This window comes from Hoplias malabaricus, chromosome 2 (genome assembly GCF_029633855.1).
Source record: "Hoplias malabaricus isolate fHopMal1 chromosome 2, fHopMal1.hap1, whole genome shotgun sequence".
Lineage (NCBI taxonomy): Eukaryota > Metazoa > Chordata > Actinopteri > Characiformes > Erythrinidae > Hoplias > Hoplias malabaricus.
The window spans coordinates 52043899-52061999 of NC_089801.1; the positions used below are offsets into that span (position 1 = coordinate 52043899).

General features: G+C 36.1%; 1 protein-coding gene and 1 long non-coding RNA gene across 6 annotated transcripts in view; both read left to right on the top strand.

The window, feature by feature from the left end:
- The window catches only part of LOC136686356 (neural cell adhesion molecule 2-like), a 463525-nt gene extending 458108 nt beyond the window's left edge, over positions 1-5417 (top strand). For 4 of the 5 annotated variants that reach the window (XM_066660071.1, XM_066660072.1, XM_066660074.1 and 1 more), the window contains exon 17: positions 791-1902. In XM_066660071.1, the coding sequence (XP_066516168.1) occupies positions 791-905 (115 nt within the window). In that variant the 3' untranslated portion in view covers positions 906-1902. Of the gene's footprint in view, positions 1-790; positions 1903-4794 lie in introns of those variants that run through there. The other variant, XM_066660073.1, reaches the window with a different exon arrangement.
- Positions 5418-15200: 9783 nt separating this feature from the next.
- LOC136674270 (uncharacterized) overlaps positions 15201-18101 on the top strand; it is a 39676-nt gene continuing 36775 nt past the window's right edge. The window contains exons 1-2 of the long non-coding RNA XR_010796031.1: positions 15201-15328; positions 17431-17519. This is a non-coding gene — a long non-coding RNA (uncharacterized lncRNA). The remainder of the gene's footprint in view (positions 15329-17430; positions 17520-18101) is intronic.

Genomic DNA, 18101 nt, shown 5'->3' on the forward strand with positions numbered 1-18101 from the left:
TCATAATTACTTTGAACATTAAACTAAGATAATACTATGGTTATCATGGATTTGAAGAAAAATATTTGTGGGTTTATTTGTTTGATTGCATAGCCATCTTACTGGCAATGCACAAGGCATTCTAAAAACTTAGTTTAAGGTTTCCAGTTTCCAATCCCAGTTTCCAGGGCCATGTAGTCCTAACCCTTTGCCTCAACGAGAATTGAGATACCATAATTTACCCCAATGTAAAACAGAGGTGTAGAGCTAAGTGTTGAAGGGTTGAAATGGGATTAGGCAAGTGTTTGCTGCTATGACATGATTAAATTCACAAAGGCAGATGTTAAATGGTTGCCATTTTCTTTTTAACATGGTATATTTTAGGTTGTCAGCCACCCTGTTTGGAGGATAACACAAATCTGCCCCTGAGATGTAAATATTTAGAAGCAGAAAGATTTTAAAAAGCAGTGGTGTATCAGATTTGAAGCTAAATTTTATTATTTTGTGATAGATCATATGAAGCTGTCCTGTGGGCCTGTATTTTGAGACCACCCAGTTTTCTCCAGTGACAGTTGGAATGTCATTGTGTACCTTATTTATCATTTCAAGTTGATTTTGAAGTGTCTCTTCCTCAATGTCTTACTGTTCTGTCCCTTCTGGTTTATTACACATAAAGGACAGAAACATTATCTGTGATCTTCATCAGCTGCCACTCCGGAGACATTCCTTTTGAATGTGTTCTTTTTAACTACTCTGTTGAAGATTTATTTTAAAGGATATAAATGTAATTATCTGTTCTCTCTCCTTGCAGAAAACTACCCCTAAAAGAGGAAAATGGCAAAGACGTGCTAAAGCCGGACTTGATCGAGATCAAGGTACACAGTGACAACAGCATCCACACAAAACAGGACGACAGCAAAGCGTAATGCGGGGAAGGGGGACATTCTTTGGGAGGACGTTCCGAGCCTGGCCCGAACAAGAAAATAACACCAGAGAAAGGAAAAAAATAAATTTAAAAAGAATTAAACAAAGAAGCATAAATCAGAAGTTGAATGGCTGATCAAGGGCACACTTGCACGGGCATCTGTAAATATGTTATAAATATATAAAAAAGACGAGAGTTGAGTTTTTATTGTGATAAATTAATTGTCCTTTCTATCTGAAACAGCTCCAGCTGAAGGCACTTGATTTTGAGTGACATTTCTGTTTCTAGCTACCTTTTCTTTCACAGTTTAACAGTAGGATTGTTCATCACCTTCAGTTTTGTTTTGATTGCATTCTTGCCAGTTAAAACTCATTGCGTCTCCATGGATAACATCAAAGGCATGGAGTGTTCAATGACCTTGTGCCCAAATGAACCCAAAGTTGCCAAAATTGTCCAGTATATCCTTCAGAACAGCAGTTATTGAGAGGCCTCTCACCATGCCACTATACTTGTGGTAGATGGAGTATGCTAACTATGCGTTAACGAGTCCTGTCTTGGGGACATGATCAGAGTTAATTGGCAAAAGAAATCCACTCAAAAGAGACATAAAAAAGGCATTTTCTGTTTTTCAAATCAACCACTAAGACACTCATTTTACTGTTGCATATCACTTTCCATTAAATACTGTTCTGTGAGTGTGAATGTGAGTATGTTGTGCTAAAGGCGATGTCTGTCTCACAAGCCTTTATACTTTAAGAATTTCACTCATTTGTACATATGCGTGTATACCGTAGTGCTAACATACTGTATATCAAGTGTTCCTAGAAAAACAAAAAAGAAACAAGAGTGGTAGACTCTGCTGTTAATTCAGTGCAGATATTTGTTTTATGAATTGTGAAAAAATGTGTGGGCAGCATCTGATGATACTGTGAAGGAAAATGTCAACTGTGTATTATTTATTAAGAGCAATGCCAAACAAACTAACAGTTACAGCCTTCAAATGTGGCACATCTCTGCATTGTGATATATATATATATATATATATATATATATATATATCACATATATATTTTAAATATGTTCTTATCCAATGGAATATATATATATATATATATATATATATATATATATATATAATTTTTTTGGTTTGTTTTGCTCCCAAGTACAGCACATCAAATTTTGATCAGTTTCTTCAACTGAGTATATTAAAATACAAAAGAAAAAATTAAGATATTAAGATAATTTGAGTCAGCATCTCAGACTGACAGACTCATGACTCAGACTGGAGTCTTAAGAATTGTGAAATATCAGCCAGAGGAAACAAGAAACTCAAACAAAGCCAAATAAATTAGGACTGCCTGCCTAATCAGTAAAACTTTGGTTTGATATATGTCATTTAGTTTGTTTCTAGTAACATACTTTCATTATTGAAAAGCTGGGCAATTAGTGATATCCTCCAAATGTGTTGAACTGTCCAGAAATGTTGCTTTGGCCAGCATTTTGTAGATTAGCGGTGGCTCAGAAGCATCTGAAACATTCCATGAAGCTAGTTATTTCACACCAGATGCGGCACCACAAGGGGAAAACCACCTTCAAAACTTTTTATTTGAGTTTTGCTTAAAATAACAAAAAAAAAAATATTAAGTTAGTTCCCAGACAGGGATTTAAGTCCTAGTCCTAAATTAGATCCTACTATATCATTTCACCGGAAAATCACAATTGAAAAGCACTAATAAAAATGCTGCTTAGTCTGGGACTAGGTTTAATCCCTGTAAGGGAGACCACCCCTAACTTGTCTAAATCTAAGCATAGCTTTTATTATCAAAATATCCAATGATATAAACTTGATCTGCTGCCATATCAGGCATTTGGTCTTGTTACTTGTACAAGCTCAGGGTTTGAACTCTTAAAATGCTGCTACAATTTAAAATATAGCTTTGTTTGTTGACATGTTTATTGGTATAGTATGTACATTTAGCAGGATAACTGACTTCTGTACTGGTTCTACATAGAACCAACATATATTTTTGAGCTTAACATATGTTGTACCTGTGTGAAACACTATTGATTAATATAGCAGTGTATCAGGTGGCATTAACCGCGTCTGGTGTGAAATTAGCTTTAGATAAAGCATGTACTAGCCATAACACGCTACAGTGTATACATGATATAGCATGTATGCTAGCTACTGCTATGAGTAATTTAGAAGATGATGTCAGTTAATTGAGATAGGATCCAGATACAATCCAGAAGTTTTAGTAAGTTACTGAGCACATTTCCTTCAAATTTACTAAACCTTTAACTGAATTAGCTACTGTGCTATGCAACCAGCCATTTCAAGTTGCATCTCTCTTATAAAAAACATATTTCTCTGTGTGTAGCATGTAAATTCCTATGAGATTCAACTTGGAAACTGGCATGAACCAAACATTTCTGCAGTCAAGCTGTATTACAACCATTATTATTGTCTGATTTTTTTTTTTTTTCAGATCTGATCCAAGAATATTTACTGAAAAAAAAAGTTTTTTTTTTTCCAATAACATTTAACAGATTAAACATTGCCTTAAGCATAAGAGGAAAATACATTTGAGATTATTTAAGCAAATGGGCAAACCAAAATATCTAAATCCATATCCATAATAAGGTGCATGAAACAATATAAATGATGTTTTAGAATAATTTATGAAATACATGTAGACAGAATCCTTAGTATGTTAGCATTAACAGCCTGCTAGAGCTACATTTGCCAATAGTAAAGATAATTAATTTCCCAATCCTACCATGTAGAAGAATTTAATCTGAAGAACTTAATTAAATATCACTTCACAAAGTTTTTGTTAAACGAGAAACCTTCATTCTGTTTTTGGCAGTGACTGTGCAGGTGTGTGCATTTTTAAATGCTCCATCACTCAGCATGACGCTACCCAGTACAACACACTTGCTCAAATCTGTCATGTAAGGTAACCGATCCCTGCACTGGAATGCATCATGCTTAGTGAGAGGTGGGGGGTGGTCAAAAATCAAAACTAAATTATGGTTAAATTAGTAACACATTAGTAACAAAAATGGAACGTATGTTTCCATGTCAATGTTATGCAAAACCAGAAACACACTATTTTTGTATGTGCATGTGTGAGCAAATAGGGAGTTTTTTACTTATATAATAATTTTGATTTGATGCAATGGTAAAGTCTCAACACATAAGGGAAGAGACTCTTGCTGTATGCTCATCCCACTAAAACCCAGCCTGACAAACTGAATTTAACCAATATGTGCTTTCAGTGTTCTTCTCACATTTCCATATACATTTATGGCATTCGGTAGATGCTCCAATAAACAGCAACTTTTTTATTCATGTAACAGTAGCAAGTGATTGTCCTCTTAGGAGTATAGCCCAAGGAATCTTATTGGTAGAGTGTGGTGTGGTGACCCAGGTGGGGATTTGAACACTTCTCTACCTATCACTGGTACACACACACACACACACACACACACACACACACACTTAATGCAGAATCTTAGATTCACAGCTTGTATTGAGCGTATATTCAAAGATTCTGATGATATCTATGCATAATAATAGAAACTCAGTATTTGCTTGTGCATCTTTTTTTTTGTTTCCTTTGTGCAGGACCTGGTACATGTATAAACACATAGAGTAAAGTGAAACAAGTGTGAAAAGAGATAAATCACTGCTTATTTACAAAGATTTTCTAATGGCCTGGAGAGATTTGTTGGTACATTAAATAAAAAATAATAGATAGATAGATAGATAGATAGATAGATAGATAAAATACATATTTTAAACGGTTTTCTTTTAATTTGTATCACACACGTACGTTTTTGATATTTTCTCCTGGGGCTCCCCCTAATGTCATTCATTTTTACAGCACTGTTCTGAAATCGATGAGGGGCAGGCAGTTTCCTAACGTCCTCCAGAAGTTATCTAATGCAGTTTCTGCAGTGCTGTGCCCAAGATAGCAACTGTAGAGGTTCTATTCTCCCTATTACAGGTAAAAAAAAAACGTGACAACAATTTTGAGGCTGTAATTTTAAGGTAAAAATATGCAGTGTACTTTTAAATGGAGAAAATTATGATTTGCTGTTTGGTAGCATCATTTGTACAACATTGAACATGGATATGTGAAAGCTAAGGGGGCTATTTCCTAAGGAGATTAGAAAGAAAATTCTAGACAAACAAGATCCCATCATTTCTATCCATACCATTTTCAGTAGTTATATTATTTAAAATATTCTTTTGAAACAAAACTCGAAAGCAAAGTTTCAAAGGTTATTTCTTTTTTTTTTTTTTAAGGATACCAAACAACAACTTGTCACAGTCTGTATGGTCCTACATCTAATGGCTTCCCTCTAAATAATAATAACATTTATTTATCATTTTTGTAAGTTCTTTATAAGATGCAGTAGGCTGCCTGATGGCTAAGAAAAATGGAGACTGTCACTTGTGGAACACCTGTACTGATGTAATTTCCTGTTGTAAATAAATGTGTCCTGGTACAAAACAGTGCTTGTATGAACCTGTGTCTTGTGTTTTATTTATCTGGTGTTTATTTATTTATTTATTTAATCACCAACTGCTATAGGAAACCATTATTGACCGCCAGTCCATTAAAATGTGTGAAAAAATAATGATCACATAACCAGCCACTGACCACTTTGAAGTAGATTTGACTATGGTGGTGTTTTATTTTGTTTTTCATATCCCTCAAAAAGCTGGACGCATTCAATAGGCTTTTTGACCGCTCAAGTAAACATGAGCATCATTAGCATTGGGGGTGTAAACAGCCCAGCAAACAGTTAATGACATGCTATAATACGACTTTAATTCACCACACTGACACATGTCTCTGGAGTTTTAAATTTTTCATTATAGCCTCAGTCCTCAAGAGGATGATTTTCCTCATCTCACTGCTCTTATTTATTCATTTGTTTGTTTGGTGTTTTTTTATTATTCATAAGTTTATTTTAATTAAGCAGAGCATTCAAGATAATCATGTAACTAATAACAGTTCATCAGTAAATAAACATTTACAGGCTATGCCCAATTAGTGCACGCTCACTGCTCTTTGCTAGATATTTTTGGCTCGGTGAACACTGTCAGCATACATACAATATATGGGCAAAAGGATACAATCACCTGCTCATCCAGTATTATTGCAATTAATTGAAAAGTTGTCTCCCCTTTGCTACAGTAACAGCTTCAACTCTTCAAAGCTGTTCATTAGATGGAACGTTTCTGTTAGTATTCCATTGCATTCAGCAATGAGAACGGTACTGAGATATGGTGCAGTATTTAAATGATTAGCTCTGGTTACAAATGCCACTCCAAATCATCACAAAGAGGTGCTCCATCTCTTCAGAGAAATGCTCACTAACGTGTCTGAAAGATACATGAAAAAACCTCCACAAGCATGAAAAACAGCTGCAATTTGATTTGGCAAGGACTGGGCAGATTTCTATGATACAATGCCTTAAAGAGGATTTTAAAATTTTGGAGATTTTTATGCCTGTGAATGCTCCTGAATGTTCCTCATGACAATCAGTCATATTTGCAGCCCAGTGAACATGAGAATTGTCATCTTGGAATACAGGAATAGGAATGTTATGTTCCTCGGAAAGATGATGCGCAAAAGGCAAAATGTTTTTGGCCAGCAGCTCAATGTAGGCATTGTGGTTCAAATTTAATGTGAACACATACAAAGGACACACTTCCATGTAATTAAAACACCCCTAGAACTTTACAGAGTCTTCTCCAGCTTGAACCACACTTCGTATACAATCTTCACTGAAGGCTTCCTGAGAGCCACTATGAACATGGTGCCCAGCATCATTCACATAGAGGCAGAAATGAGATTCATCTGATAACGGTTTCATCATGAACAGACCCATTTTTTTTTGTCTCTTTTCCCACAGTAACCAGACAACTTTGTGAGCAGAAGTGAGTAGGGGCCTCTAGTGTGCCACTCTGCTCCAGATGTTCTTTCAGAAACTGGTTGTGAGAGACCTGCTTCAACTTCTAAAAGCAAGTCTTGCCTGGAAGTGACTTGCATTCACAAGTCATGAAATATGCCGTCTATCTCTGTCCATCAGTTTCATCTTTGGGCTACAATTCTGGTCAATGTTGGTCGACCTGTAAGACTGTAGCCTTTGTCACACACAAATGCACTCACTCCCTCTTGCCCATCATTAATGGCTGCTTTGTGACCTATTTTCCACACAAAGATGTGGAAATAAGACATTAGCCAAGTTTCCCTCAACTACAATTTTCTACAAAATCGCAAGATGAGGTAGGTGTCCATGATCAGGGGTGGCATTGAAATGAAGAAGATGAAGCTATTTAAGTGGGTTTTTCCTTTGATCAGAATAATTTTTACAGACCTTTATATCAAAAACAAACTTTATATCAAAAAGCTCAATTTAATATGTAATTGTTAGGGTTTCTGTGTCGCTTTTGTGGTATAGAGCTTGTTCTTAATGTTCTGGTGGTGGTGGTATGAAAACAGAGTGGTTCTTAAGCATGGATAGGAGAGAAGAGGAAGGAAAGTCAGGGGGATTCCCTAAAAGCTTGTGGCCACAGTGTCAGTACGGGGTACCATACATGTACAAGAGTAGAAATCTTTCTGTGATATTTGAGTGTTTTTGTGAATTTTGGTCACAAAAACATTCACTGCACTCTACCACCTCTTCTCAATGCACGAATTTCATCACACACCCCACAGGTATTTATAGACCAATCATCCTAGGGCAATGCTGCAATTAGTTACTACCACCTTAAATACACAAGTTCACTTTTTTTTTTTTTTTTGCTTTGGGCTTTATACCCCTCTTATCCATGCTTTACAATGAGCATGGTGACCTTACTCTTATGTATTGGAAATGGTTCTCTAGAGATTGTACAAACCTTGTTTTCAAATGTGAATGCATAGTTCATCCAAAAGAAGAAGTGGCTGCAAACTTTCAGGCATATGGCATAGAAGTCCCAGCATTCAAAAACGAATTACATTCAGAAATGCCACTCTACAACAGACATTCATACAAACCCAACACACATTACCATGCTATTACCCTTTCAGTGCCACTGCTTTGTTGATACTGCTCTACCACTCAAACACGCAGATCTGCCACACGACTATAATCACTGAGAGAAGAAGTGAATTACATTGATTATCTTGTTACAATGGCACATGTCCTGGGGTGGGATATATTAGGCAGCAAGCGAACAGTCAGTTCTTGAAGTTCATATGCTGAAAGCAGGAAAAAAGGAGGAAGCATCAGTACCTGACTACTAATCAATGTTGAACATCCATGATTGGTGCACTTTAAAGGAAAAATAGGTATAATAGTGACCTTAAATGTATCCTGATTTTGTGGGCTCAGCACTACAGAAACTGAACTATGTAACTCTTGGAGGAGGGTAGGAAACCACCCCATTTCCAGCAATTTCAGGACACTGCTTTAAAACTGAATTACACTTTGCGGCTGTAAGGAGAGCCCAGTATATAAATAGAGCCCGGTAATAAATATCAATTCTTACCTAGTGATACTTTAAAGTAGATTAAGCGACCAAATAAAGCCACAAATGTCAGTATATTCTCTTTTAAAAACTATGATAGCAATTTTATTATTTTAGTTTAATGTAACTTCAATGCGATTTGTCCTTTTACTTCATAACAAGCATACAACTTAGCTAATATTCTGCCGATGTCTCGGAATTTCCAGTTCCACCTTAAATTGTGAAGCAATTACATTGTAACTGTTATTTTACATTGCTACTGCAAAATTTAAGGGGGAACTGGAAGCTTCAAACAAAAAGACGCTAAATAAGCAGCTGACTTCAGCTTCATATCACGGAGATTTAGGTGTGGTGAAAATACATGATTATGGAATGCATTTTTAAGTCCAGAAGCTCTAATAACGCTGAGATTTGAAGCAGAGCACCACTGAAGCACTGCACTTTCTTGTTTTCTAATGACGTTTCAGGCTTTTTTTGTAGGGCTGTCCGGTTTCATTGAGGAAGATTTTAAACACTGCTACTCAGCTCCAAGGGTCATGATAACACTTGAAAACAAGGGGTAGACATGGAATTCCCCATAGTCTACTCTTATTTACAGTTTATTTGTAATTAGGCTTTAATCTGTTGTTCCAGTTTCTTTAAAATGCTTATATCAAATACAGTTGCTAGATCATTTCTCTTTTAAAGAAAAGAAAAAGGAAAATGAAAAACCTCTAAATCCTAGCAATTGTTGAGATTTTTTTCCCCAGAGGTTTCCACTGAGTGTGTGTATTTGTGTTTTTTATTAGCCGAGATAAACAATTCATAATTAAGAGGCCGAGGTGCATGGCTTCTCACGTCTCCACAGCTCCTGATTCCAGAGCAGCCAGCTGGAAACAGCTGACAGCAGCTGTAGAAAAAGAAGGAAAAGTTCCCTCCGCACAAACAGAAAAGCAGCGGCAGCTCATTTTGTGGAGATTACGGAGTGAGGGAGGGAAGGGTAATGGGAATATGAAATGGGAACAACAAATAGCCACCGGAATTTGTGAAAGTAGGCCTTATATATGTGCCTTCTTCGGACTGCTCAAAAGAGAAACCGACACTTTTAGTATTTTTGATGAATGCACCTTGTCTCCTGGAATTGTAATTAGAAACTTTCTGAATACTCCACATATAAAGTAGTACTACTGCTACAGTAACAGCCTCTACTCATCTGGGTAGGCATTAGATGCTGCAACATTGCTTTAAATATCTGTTTGCTTTCAGTCTTGAAATCGTACATGATTCCCCCCAATTCTTTCATTTTCAACAACGGTTCTGTTTCCAGACAGACATTGGCAATCGGTCTGTATTGTAGTGTTGGCAACCGTCCAGTATTCGGACACTAAAAGATGCACTCTGTTTTGAACCGACACAAGACGCGCTTTGTTCTGTATTTTTGATGTCACACTTTTAGGTTTGAGACAGAAACACAGCTCTTTCTCAGCTGGAGCGAGGGGCAGTTTCTCCACTGCTCTTAAACAGAGAACATACTTTTCATTGGTCGTCACTTTTATTTATCCAATCAGCAGCCTGAGTTATCTGTCCATCATTCAGTTTCCAGTCAATTGTATCACACTCCCTCCTACAGCGGTTTGTTTTGAGGTGGCGCTGAATGCAGCAGGTCGGAACTACAGCTCTGCTTTAGATAGAGCTAATGTTATCTTAGCTCCTTGTGGCTTTGCTTAATCTGTACCTCGTCAAAGAAATTTGCTTCTATAAGGCACTTACACCAGACCCCACTGGTTAAATCTTTGCCCCCCCAAATCATTAATATCTAGTGAAGGCCCTGGAGATTACTAACCTTGGCACAAATATGGAACCACAAAACTTAGAGGCTGTTCACCCACATCTGTTTAATTAGCTCAACATACATACTGGTTTTGTGAAAGATTATTTGAATTAATGGCATATTTCCATCCAAACAAATGATGCGTGTACACAGTAAAATGGTTTTGGAATCACCTTGTAATATTCAGTTCTAAAACAAATACCAGGACAAGTTCATGCTTAAAAGTATTAAAGCTTGAGGAGGAGCAATGAAGTACTAATTAGATTTAATTTTGTTGTTGTTATTGTTGTTGCTGCTGCTTTTGATGATTCCAAAATCTTTTGTTTAACATTGAATGATTCCATAATATTTTTCAAATTAAATGTGGAAAAGCAGTCCAATAATTTCATTATATAACTATTACTCTGAGATATGTTTCACGAACTCAGCATATTCAGCTATTAAACAAAGATTGTTTTGTGTCATATCTGTGAGTTGTTAATTTGCCACGAAGCAAATATAGTGGTGTGGATGTTCTAAATGTGATTATTCTATCATTTTTGCAAGGGGTAATATACAAGCTGTGCATGTGTAATTCAACATGTAGCAAAGTGTACTAATCACAAAACACTTTTTTATAAAATGCAGAGGATGTTTCCTCACATTTAGCTAGCTCTCAGGTCAGTTTGCATGTTGGAAAAATCTCAGCCCTGGGTCAGTAAATGGGGAAAACATCTAGGGTTCTCGCCCCAAAATGGCTTAGGTTTTTTCTCTGTGTCGCTGACTGAGCCACCACATCTTGAGGTGTTTTGACAGTGGAGAGACATCACAACATTGAAAAGCATGAAAAGCATTGAGGATGTTACCCTATTGCTGTTCAATAGGTGGGTAACATTGACTTATTTTTGCTGTTAAAGATTACTTAAAGTGAAACCCAATTGGTTTCTGTGAGAACAGTAGTAAATATACAGATATTTTGATATTTACAGTTGATGTGCTATACCACTATTCTCAAAGGGAAATGCTGCATTCCAAGTGGTGGCAATTCTTTTAGAGATATTCAACCTTTCCAGTGCTTTTAAGCACACACTCTTTTATGGGATTAATCATTCTATTAAATCTCTAGAGTGCTTTATTCGATGCTATTTCTATGGCAGTTCCAGGTCATTGGCTCCAAAGAGCATTTCAGCACGTGCACAGTTTCTATTGGACTTTTTTATTAAGGCAAAAAAGCGTGGGTAATAAAAGCGCCTCTGGCGGTAGGTTAAAACAATCAGTTTCCTAAACGCAAGGCAATTATGGACAAATTGTTTCACTGAATCGTATTACTGTCTGAAGGTGATTCGGAGTCAGGCAAAGAAGTGCATTATGGGTCTTCTTACTTATCCTTGATGCCTATAAGCCTCTAATATTCTTTCCAGATGCCTCGACAACACTAGACTGGCATCATTCACAACACTGCCATCGATTCACCCTGAGGCCTTCCATTATTAAACAGCTTAGATTTACTCCAGTGGTAGGAGAGAAACTTAGTCCAGATACACGTCTTGGGTAAAAAAAAAAAACTGAATAAAATCATCCATCCTCAGCTCCCTAATGAGCTCAGGCACACTACCACATAAGCAGGATTAATTAATAATATCCTGACATTTATGGATAATAACCATACTGTGGATAGAGCATCTAATGAATACACTTGTATAAAAAAAGTGCATCCAAGATATATATTTTTATATTTAATCCTCAGGGCTAGTGCAGTCAGTGGTGTGGAACAATGTAGAACAAAAGCACTGGGAATATGCAGACAAATGACCATTAGGCAACAGCTAAATGCACTTGTCAAAAGTTTCTCTTACTGAAAAATATTAAGTTGAGAAAATGGCCTTAAAATCTATAATCTTGCTATCGATTGTATTTTTTACCACTTATAAGCCTGTTTTTATATTCATTTAGGTTGTAATGAGCCTTGACTACTGGATCTAGACCAAACACTGGACAAATGGACATTCAGTGTTATGTGACCCAAGAATTTTAATCCTATATTTTTTCAAAGGGTACTTGAAACATTGTATTCTCTGTGAGTTTTTTTCCCTTACATTTTCCCACTATCATCCTCAAGCTGTATATAAATATATTTGGTGAAATATTTTATTGGAAATTAAGAAGAGTTTAAGACATATACGCCTTATGCATTTACTTAAGACATTTACTTAAAAATATTTACAATATTTTGTGCAAGTGGCTACATTCAGGACTGTTTTAGGATTTAAAAATTTCATCCTATATAAGGGACATTTGACAACTGAAGGAAAAGACTTTGTACTTACTTGCCTGTCTATAATTAATTTGGGGGGAAAAAGAAAAAAAATATGGAGATTAATGTTTATTCACCCATGCTCTCGTTTACCTCAATTCATACATTTGGATTGGGATTTTTATAAAGATATAATTGTGAAATTCATTTATTCATTGCCTGTAACCACTTATCCAGTTCAGGGTCGCAGTGGGTCCGAAGCCTACCTGGAATCACTGGGCGGGAACACACCCTGCAGGGGGTGCCAGTCCTTCGCAGGGTAACACACATTGACATATTCACTTAAACACTCACACCTACAGATACTTTTGCATCACCAATCCACCTACCAACATGTGTTTTTGCACCAAGGGAGGAAACCAGAGCACTCAGAGGAAACCCAAACAGACACAGGGAGAACATACCGAACTCCTCACAGACAGTCACCTGGAGTTCTGTGACTGCTCACTACCTGCTGCACCACCGTGCCACCCTTGTGAAAGTCATATTCCAAAATAATAAAATATTAATGTTTAAACAGTGCAACAGTTACTATGGTAAGTTTGTGATAGACTGGCAAATCTGTATATTTTACACAGACCAGTGGAGGGTGGATTTCCTTATGAGTTTTGGATTCTTTTGATGTGCTGATTGCATATTATCCCAGCATTTAACAATCCCTCTTCGCTCATTAAGTGTTTGAACCTAGATTTCTATAAAGCTGCTTTGGGGCAACAGCTGATATAAAAAGCTAGACAACTAAAACTGACTTGCACACATGGTGTTATAAGTATGCTGGTCTAGAAGGACTAAACACAGCAACATTATAGCAGAAAACAAAATATTAGCGTATGACAGGTCACAAAAGACATAAATAGTAAATGTTAAAAAAAAAGTAAAATCTGCTGAAAAAATCTGTTTTAGCCAGTCAATATGTTGACGGCTGTTACTGTTAACAATGTGCACGAACTGAAGTCAGCTGTTATCACGCATGGCAAAAAAATAAAAATCTGTGAAAGCGCTAACAAGGGGACAAATGTATATGCTTTATTATACATCATATTTAGAAAGCTTTAGTATGGATTCAAACATTGCATGATTATTAAAACTATTAATGAGAATTTTCCAAGCATGATCATGACTTTCAACTCTTCTCGTAACAGTCCTCTCCTGTGCCTATTTTTTTCCCTTCAGAATTAAAAGGAAATGAAAAGCCAGGAAAGTGTAGCAGAGAGACTCACTTTTAATAATATTACCTACCATTGCAGGTTTATAGGTCATACTAATTAGGTATTTGTGAACATTAAACGAATCTGTAATGAAAGGAGGAGAGCAGTGGTGTGAAAACCTGCCCTTTGCTACCTGCATTCTCTTGATAATAAAAAGAAAGGCCACTGCCAAGTGAAGGCCAATTATTATCTGTTTTTAATGAAAAAATACTAGCCATACTAAAAATGTCCTTGGAGAAGATTTGTTCACACTGGAATAGCGATAAATACTAAGTTCAGTTTTCTAGGTTTTTTGCTGCAGTTTCAGATGATAAGAGGAGCCTGCATATTGTTCAACAAAAATGTTGAACATAAGCTTAAATGTACATGTACAGGCATTGTGTATGGCATACGCAGATGAGCAAAAGCATTTCCTCAAATATCACTGGTGTCCAATGAAAGACATATATCTAAATTTTTTGTCCATTTTTACTTTATTACATTATGTGAACACAGCAGGTTTCCTATATATTGTGTGAAAATTTCATAATGAATGGACCACTAGAAATGCTCCAAAATAACCTGGAATACAATCTTTTTACATTGACTCCTATTGAAATTTAATTTTTTTTTTTCTCCTTTAAAGTTATTATTATGTAGATATATAATTTTCTTTGAACAGCAATAACAAGTACGTATATTAATTAAAAATAGGTAAACACAATGTAGAAGATTCATGTAGAAATATAAGCAAAGATACTCTAAGTGCTTGATATACTTTGGACAGAATTTGGACAGCCTATTTTTAAATAGATTTTTTTCATACATGACTTTAAATATATTAATCCATGAATATATTTGTAGCTGTGCCTAAGAAGTTGCATTGTTAAGATAATTTCTTGGACAGTAATATCATTCAGAACAATTAGTCTGCAACAAACACATGTTAAAAGTAATTTACCAACAGAATAATACCGCATTTCTGTTCTTGAGATCAAACGAATCACTATATAATATACATTATGCAAGTTATTATTATTTAACAAATTCTAGTGTTGGATTAGTTTTGTTGCAAGTGCCTCAAAAATGAAGGCAATTTTTTTTTTTCTTTTTTTTTTTTTTTTTTTTTTTTTTTAAATATTGGGGGAAAAAACATCAAATCATATTTAGACTTCTGTTTTACAATGAAGTCTGTAAAACATGATTAATTTATGTGGTAACCCACAGTTTATTTTTTTTTTTCTTTTGATGCTTTGAGAAAAACACAAAAGTAACATTAAGTTAGATTAACAAAATTGATAATTTACATCCACTCAGACCTTCAATACTAAATTGACTTCATTCTTTGCAGCACAATCATGCAGTTCATACTCCATCCACTAGGGGCGCTACTTTGTACTCAGATCTCCTGTGGAACTGGTGGAGCTAAGGAGCACCCAAACCCTCACCAAAATAACAGGAAGTGACTTCATTTTTATATTTTTTCATTCATACATTTGTTTTCTGTAGCCGCTTATCCAGTGCAAGATTCTTCAATGTTGGGGCTGTTCAGTTATGGACTTATGAACTTGGCCTCAGTGAGGATCTCCAATTGAGATGGGTAAATCACACCTGTTACACTCACAGTTTGCAGTGTGAATAAATGCAACATTTTTAAAAAATAAAACTTTGTCTTTAAAACTCTAAACCATGCAAACAGACATAAAAATGACTTTTACTATTAGCCTGTGTCTACAATATTAACAGGCTCTACAGATTTCATCTCAGCATTAAATATTAAATCAACACATTACTACACATAGCTTGGAACTCTATATCCAACCAAAAATAACTTGTTCAAACATATGGTTCATATTCTGACTTTTTGGCCTATCTGGTTTGAGTAGGACACATTTTCTGCAGTCTGAACAAGAGCCAAAGGGAATTTGAATTTGTCCCAACTGGACTCAAGCAGTTTTGTTGTTGTATTTCGTCAGAACATGTAGCTTTTTCGACACTTCTTGCCTCCTCCCCCTCAATTATTCACACCTTGGCAGTTACTATGACAACTAGTGTTTACAGCCTGACCATGCAAATTGAATGTTGTCTCTTGTAACTTTCAAATGTGAAACAATTCGAATGCACCATCTAATGTCAACAAAGCCGGACTTGCTTGGACATGTTGCTTGGTGTTGGCTGGTGGGACTTCAAAGCCTATTTTCACTCACACACAAAAATCTTTACTCAGCAGATGTGAAATAACAACCCCATAAAATGGTTTGATGGGAAAGAATTTCCTAAATTAATACATGAATACACTTGTCTCTTTCACTTTATCAATTGTCATGAATCAGCAAAGTGTTCTTTTATTCCGCTATGCCTTTTAAGCCCTACACAAACATACATATGTGCTCTCACATATCCAGGATATGTATAAAAACAAACTTGCCATTGATTGCTATTGCTTTTATGACTGTTTGCACTGATATGACCCTGAAGTGGATAAGCTGTTGCAGACAATGAATGAATGAATGGTATATCTGCACATGATTGTATTCAAGACATTATTATCTTAGATGTATTTATACTTTAAATTCTTATTGACAGTTGAGCAGTATACACAGATTTCTCACAGCCAGGCTGAAAATATATTTGATATCCTCTGTACTGAAACACTATAAACAGTCTGTAGGCTAGTAATCAGTGTCTTCACACACTGGATTTTCTCAAAATGCTTTATATTTAAGAATCAAAATACAAAGATGAGCCAACAGCAGCAATATGTCCCACATACAATTAAAATAAGTCTAATATTGATGTATTGTCACTCTGATAAATGCTTCTTATTTTTTGGGAAACGATTGACAGGGCTGTTGCAAGGGAATATGGCAGTGCTCCCAATGTAGGCTGTTGTGCCCCATCATTCTCAGCACTGCAATGACTCTAACGTGGTGGTGTGTGTTGTGCTGGTCCACAGATATAAAGTCAGAGAAAGTAGCTCATCTGATGCTGCACAATTTGTATTGGTTGTCCTCTGGTTCTTCATCAGCAGAAACAAAACGCTGCCCATAGGATGCTGTTGGCCTGATATTTTTGGTTAACTATAGGTTAACTATTCTCAGTCCAGTAGTGGCACTGAGGGCTTTAAAAACTCCAGCAGTACTGCGGTGTCTGATCCACTCATACCAGCACAACACACACTAACACACCACAACCACAATAGTATCACTGCAGTGCTGAGAATGATCCACCACCCAATTCCTGCCTGCTCTGTGGTGGTCCTGTGGGACACACACACACACACACACACACACACACAATTACTGGGTTACTGAAATAGGGAATGAGCAAGCCTAACATTTTGTGATGTATGTAAATAAACCAAAATTTGAACTAAGGACACTACTCATCAGCACTTAATCTACACCCATAAACCAGTCAGATATATGAGATCAGAATCTTGGAACGATGCCAGACCACAGATCTCAGCAGTCCAATGTTGAAATCGTCCAGCAAACATGTCATACCTTTTATACTGATGCCAATAAAAGCAAGTGAAGCAATGACGAGAGCTAGATATTCTCTTTGTTTTTGAATTGTCCTTTTTGTACAGATTTGCTCCAAAGGAGTGGCACTTAATCTCTTTTGATAAGACATTTGGAAATGATGAGTGCCAAAGCTACATTTTCAGTGCCATTATAAACCAAGAATTTTTGTCCACAGGTATTTGGATGTTTATTTGTATTTATTTTATCGTCTCCTTTCAAAAATCCAACACCACCAGCATGTTTAAATCTCTCCATCTACTTAAGGTAAGAAAAATAAGTCTAAATTGCTTGTATGAGCATACCTGCCCTGTAGGGGGTGATAATACCTCACATAGTATAAAGTCAAAGAACATAAATCTCAAGTAATTATTTACTTCACATGCTAGAAGGTGTCTAACTTTTGGTATCTCACAGTTATCCAGAAAATAGAAGCTAAAAAAACAAACCACCGTGGTGTTGTTTACATTGCTTTTGCCGCAAAAATATCTCTAACTACTGGTTTAGCAGAAAAGCTGTTGTAGCTTTAATCTCAATTGACATTTTTTTTTTCAGTCGACAAGTATTAATTTCATCATCTGATATTCTTCATCATTATGGATATGTTTAGTATCTGCAATAAAGTTGTTAACTTATTTAAAAGTACAGAATGCAATGAATTCTGAAGCCTCAGCACTGTGATGTAATGAAAAAAAAGGAAAACTGAATTACATTGCAGACAAGTAGTCAACCCATACATTGCAAGTACTCATTTGAGACATGTTCAGAATGAGCAACAGAAGAAAACAACAAAAACAATGTGGTGAAAGTGCCTTCACAAGTCGCATACCGTTGCTGTCCAATGAAAAC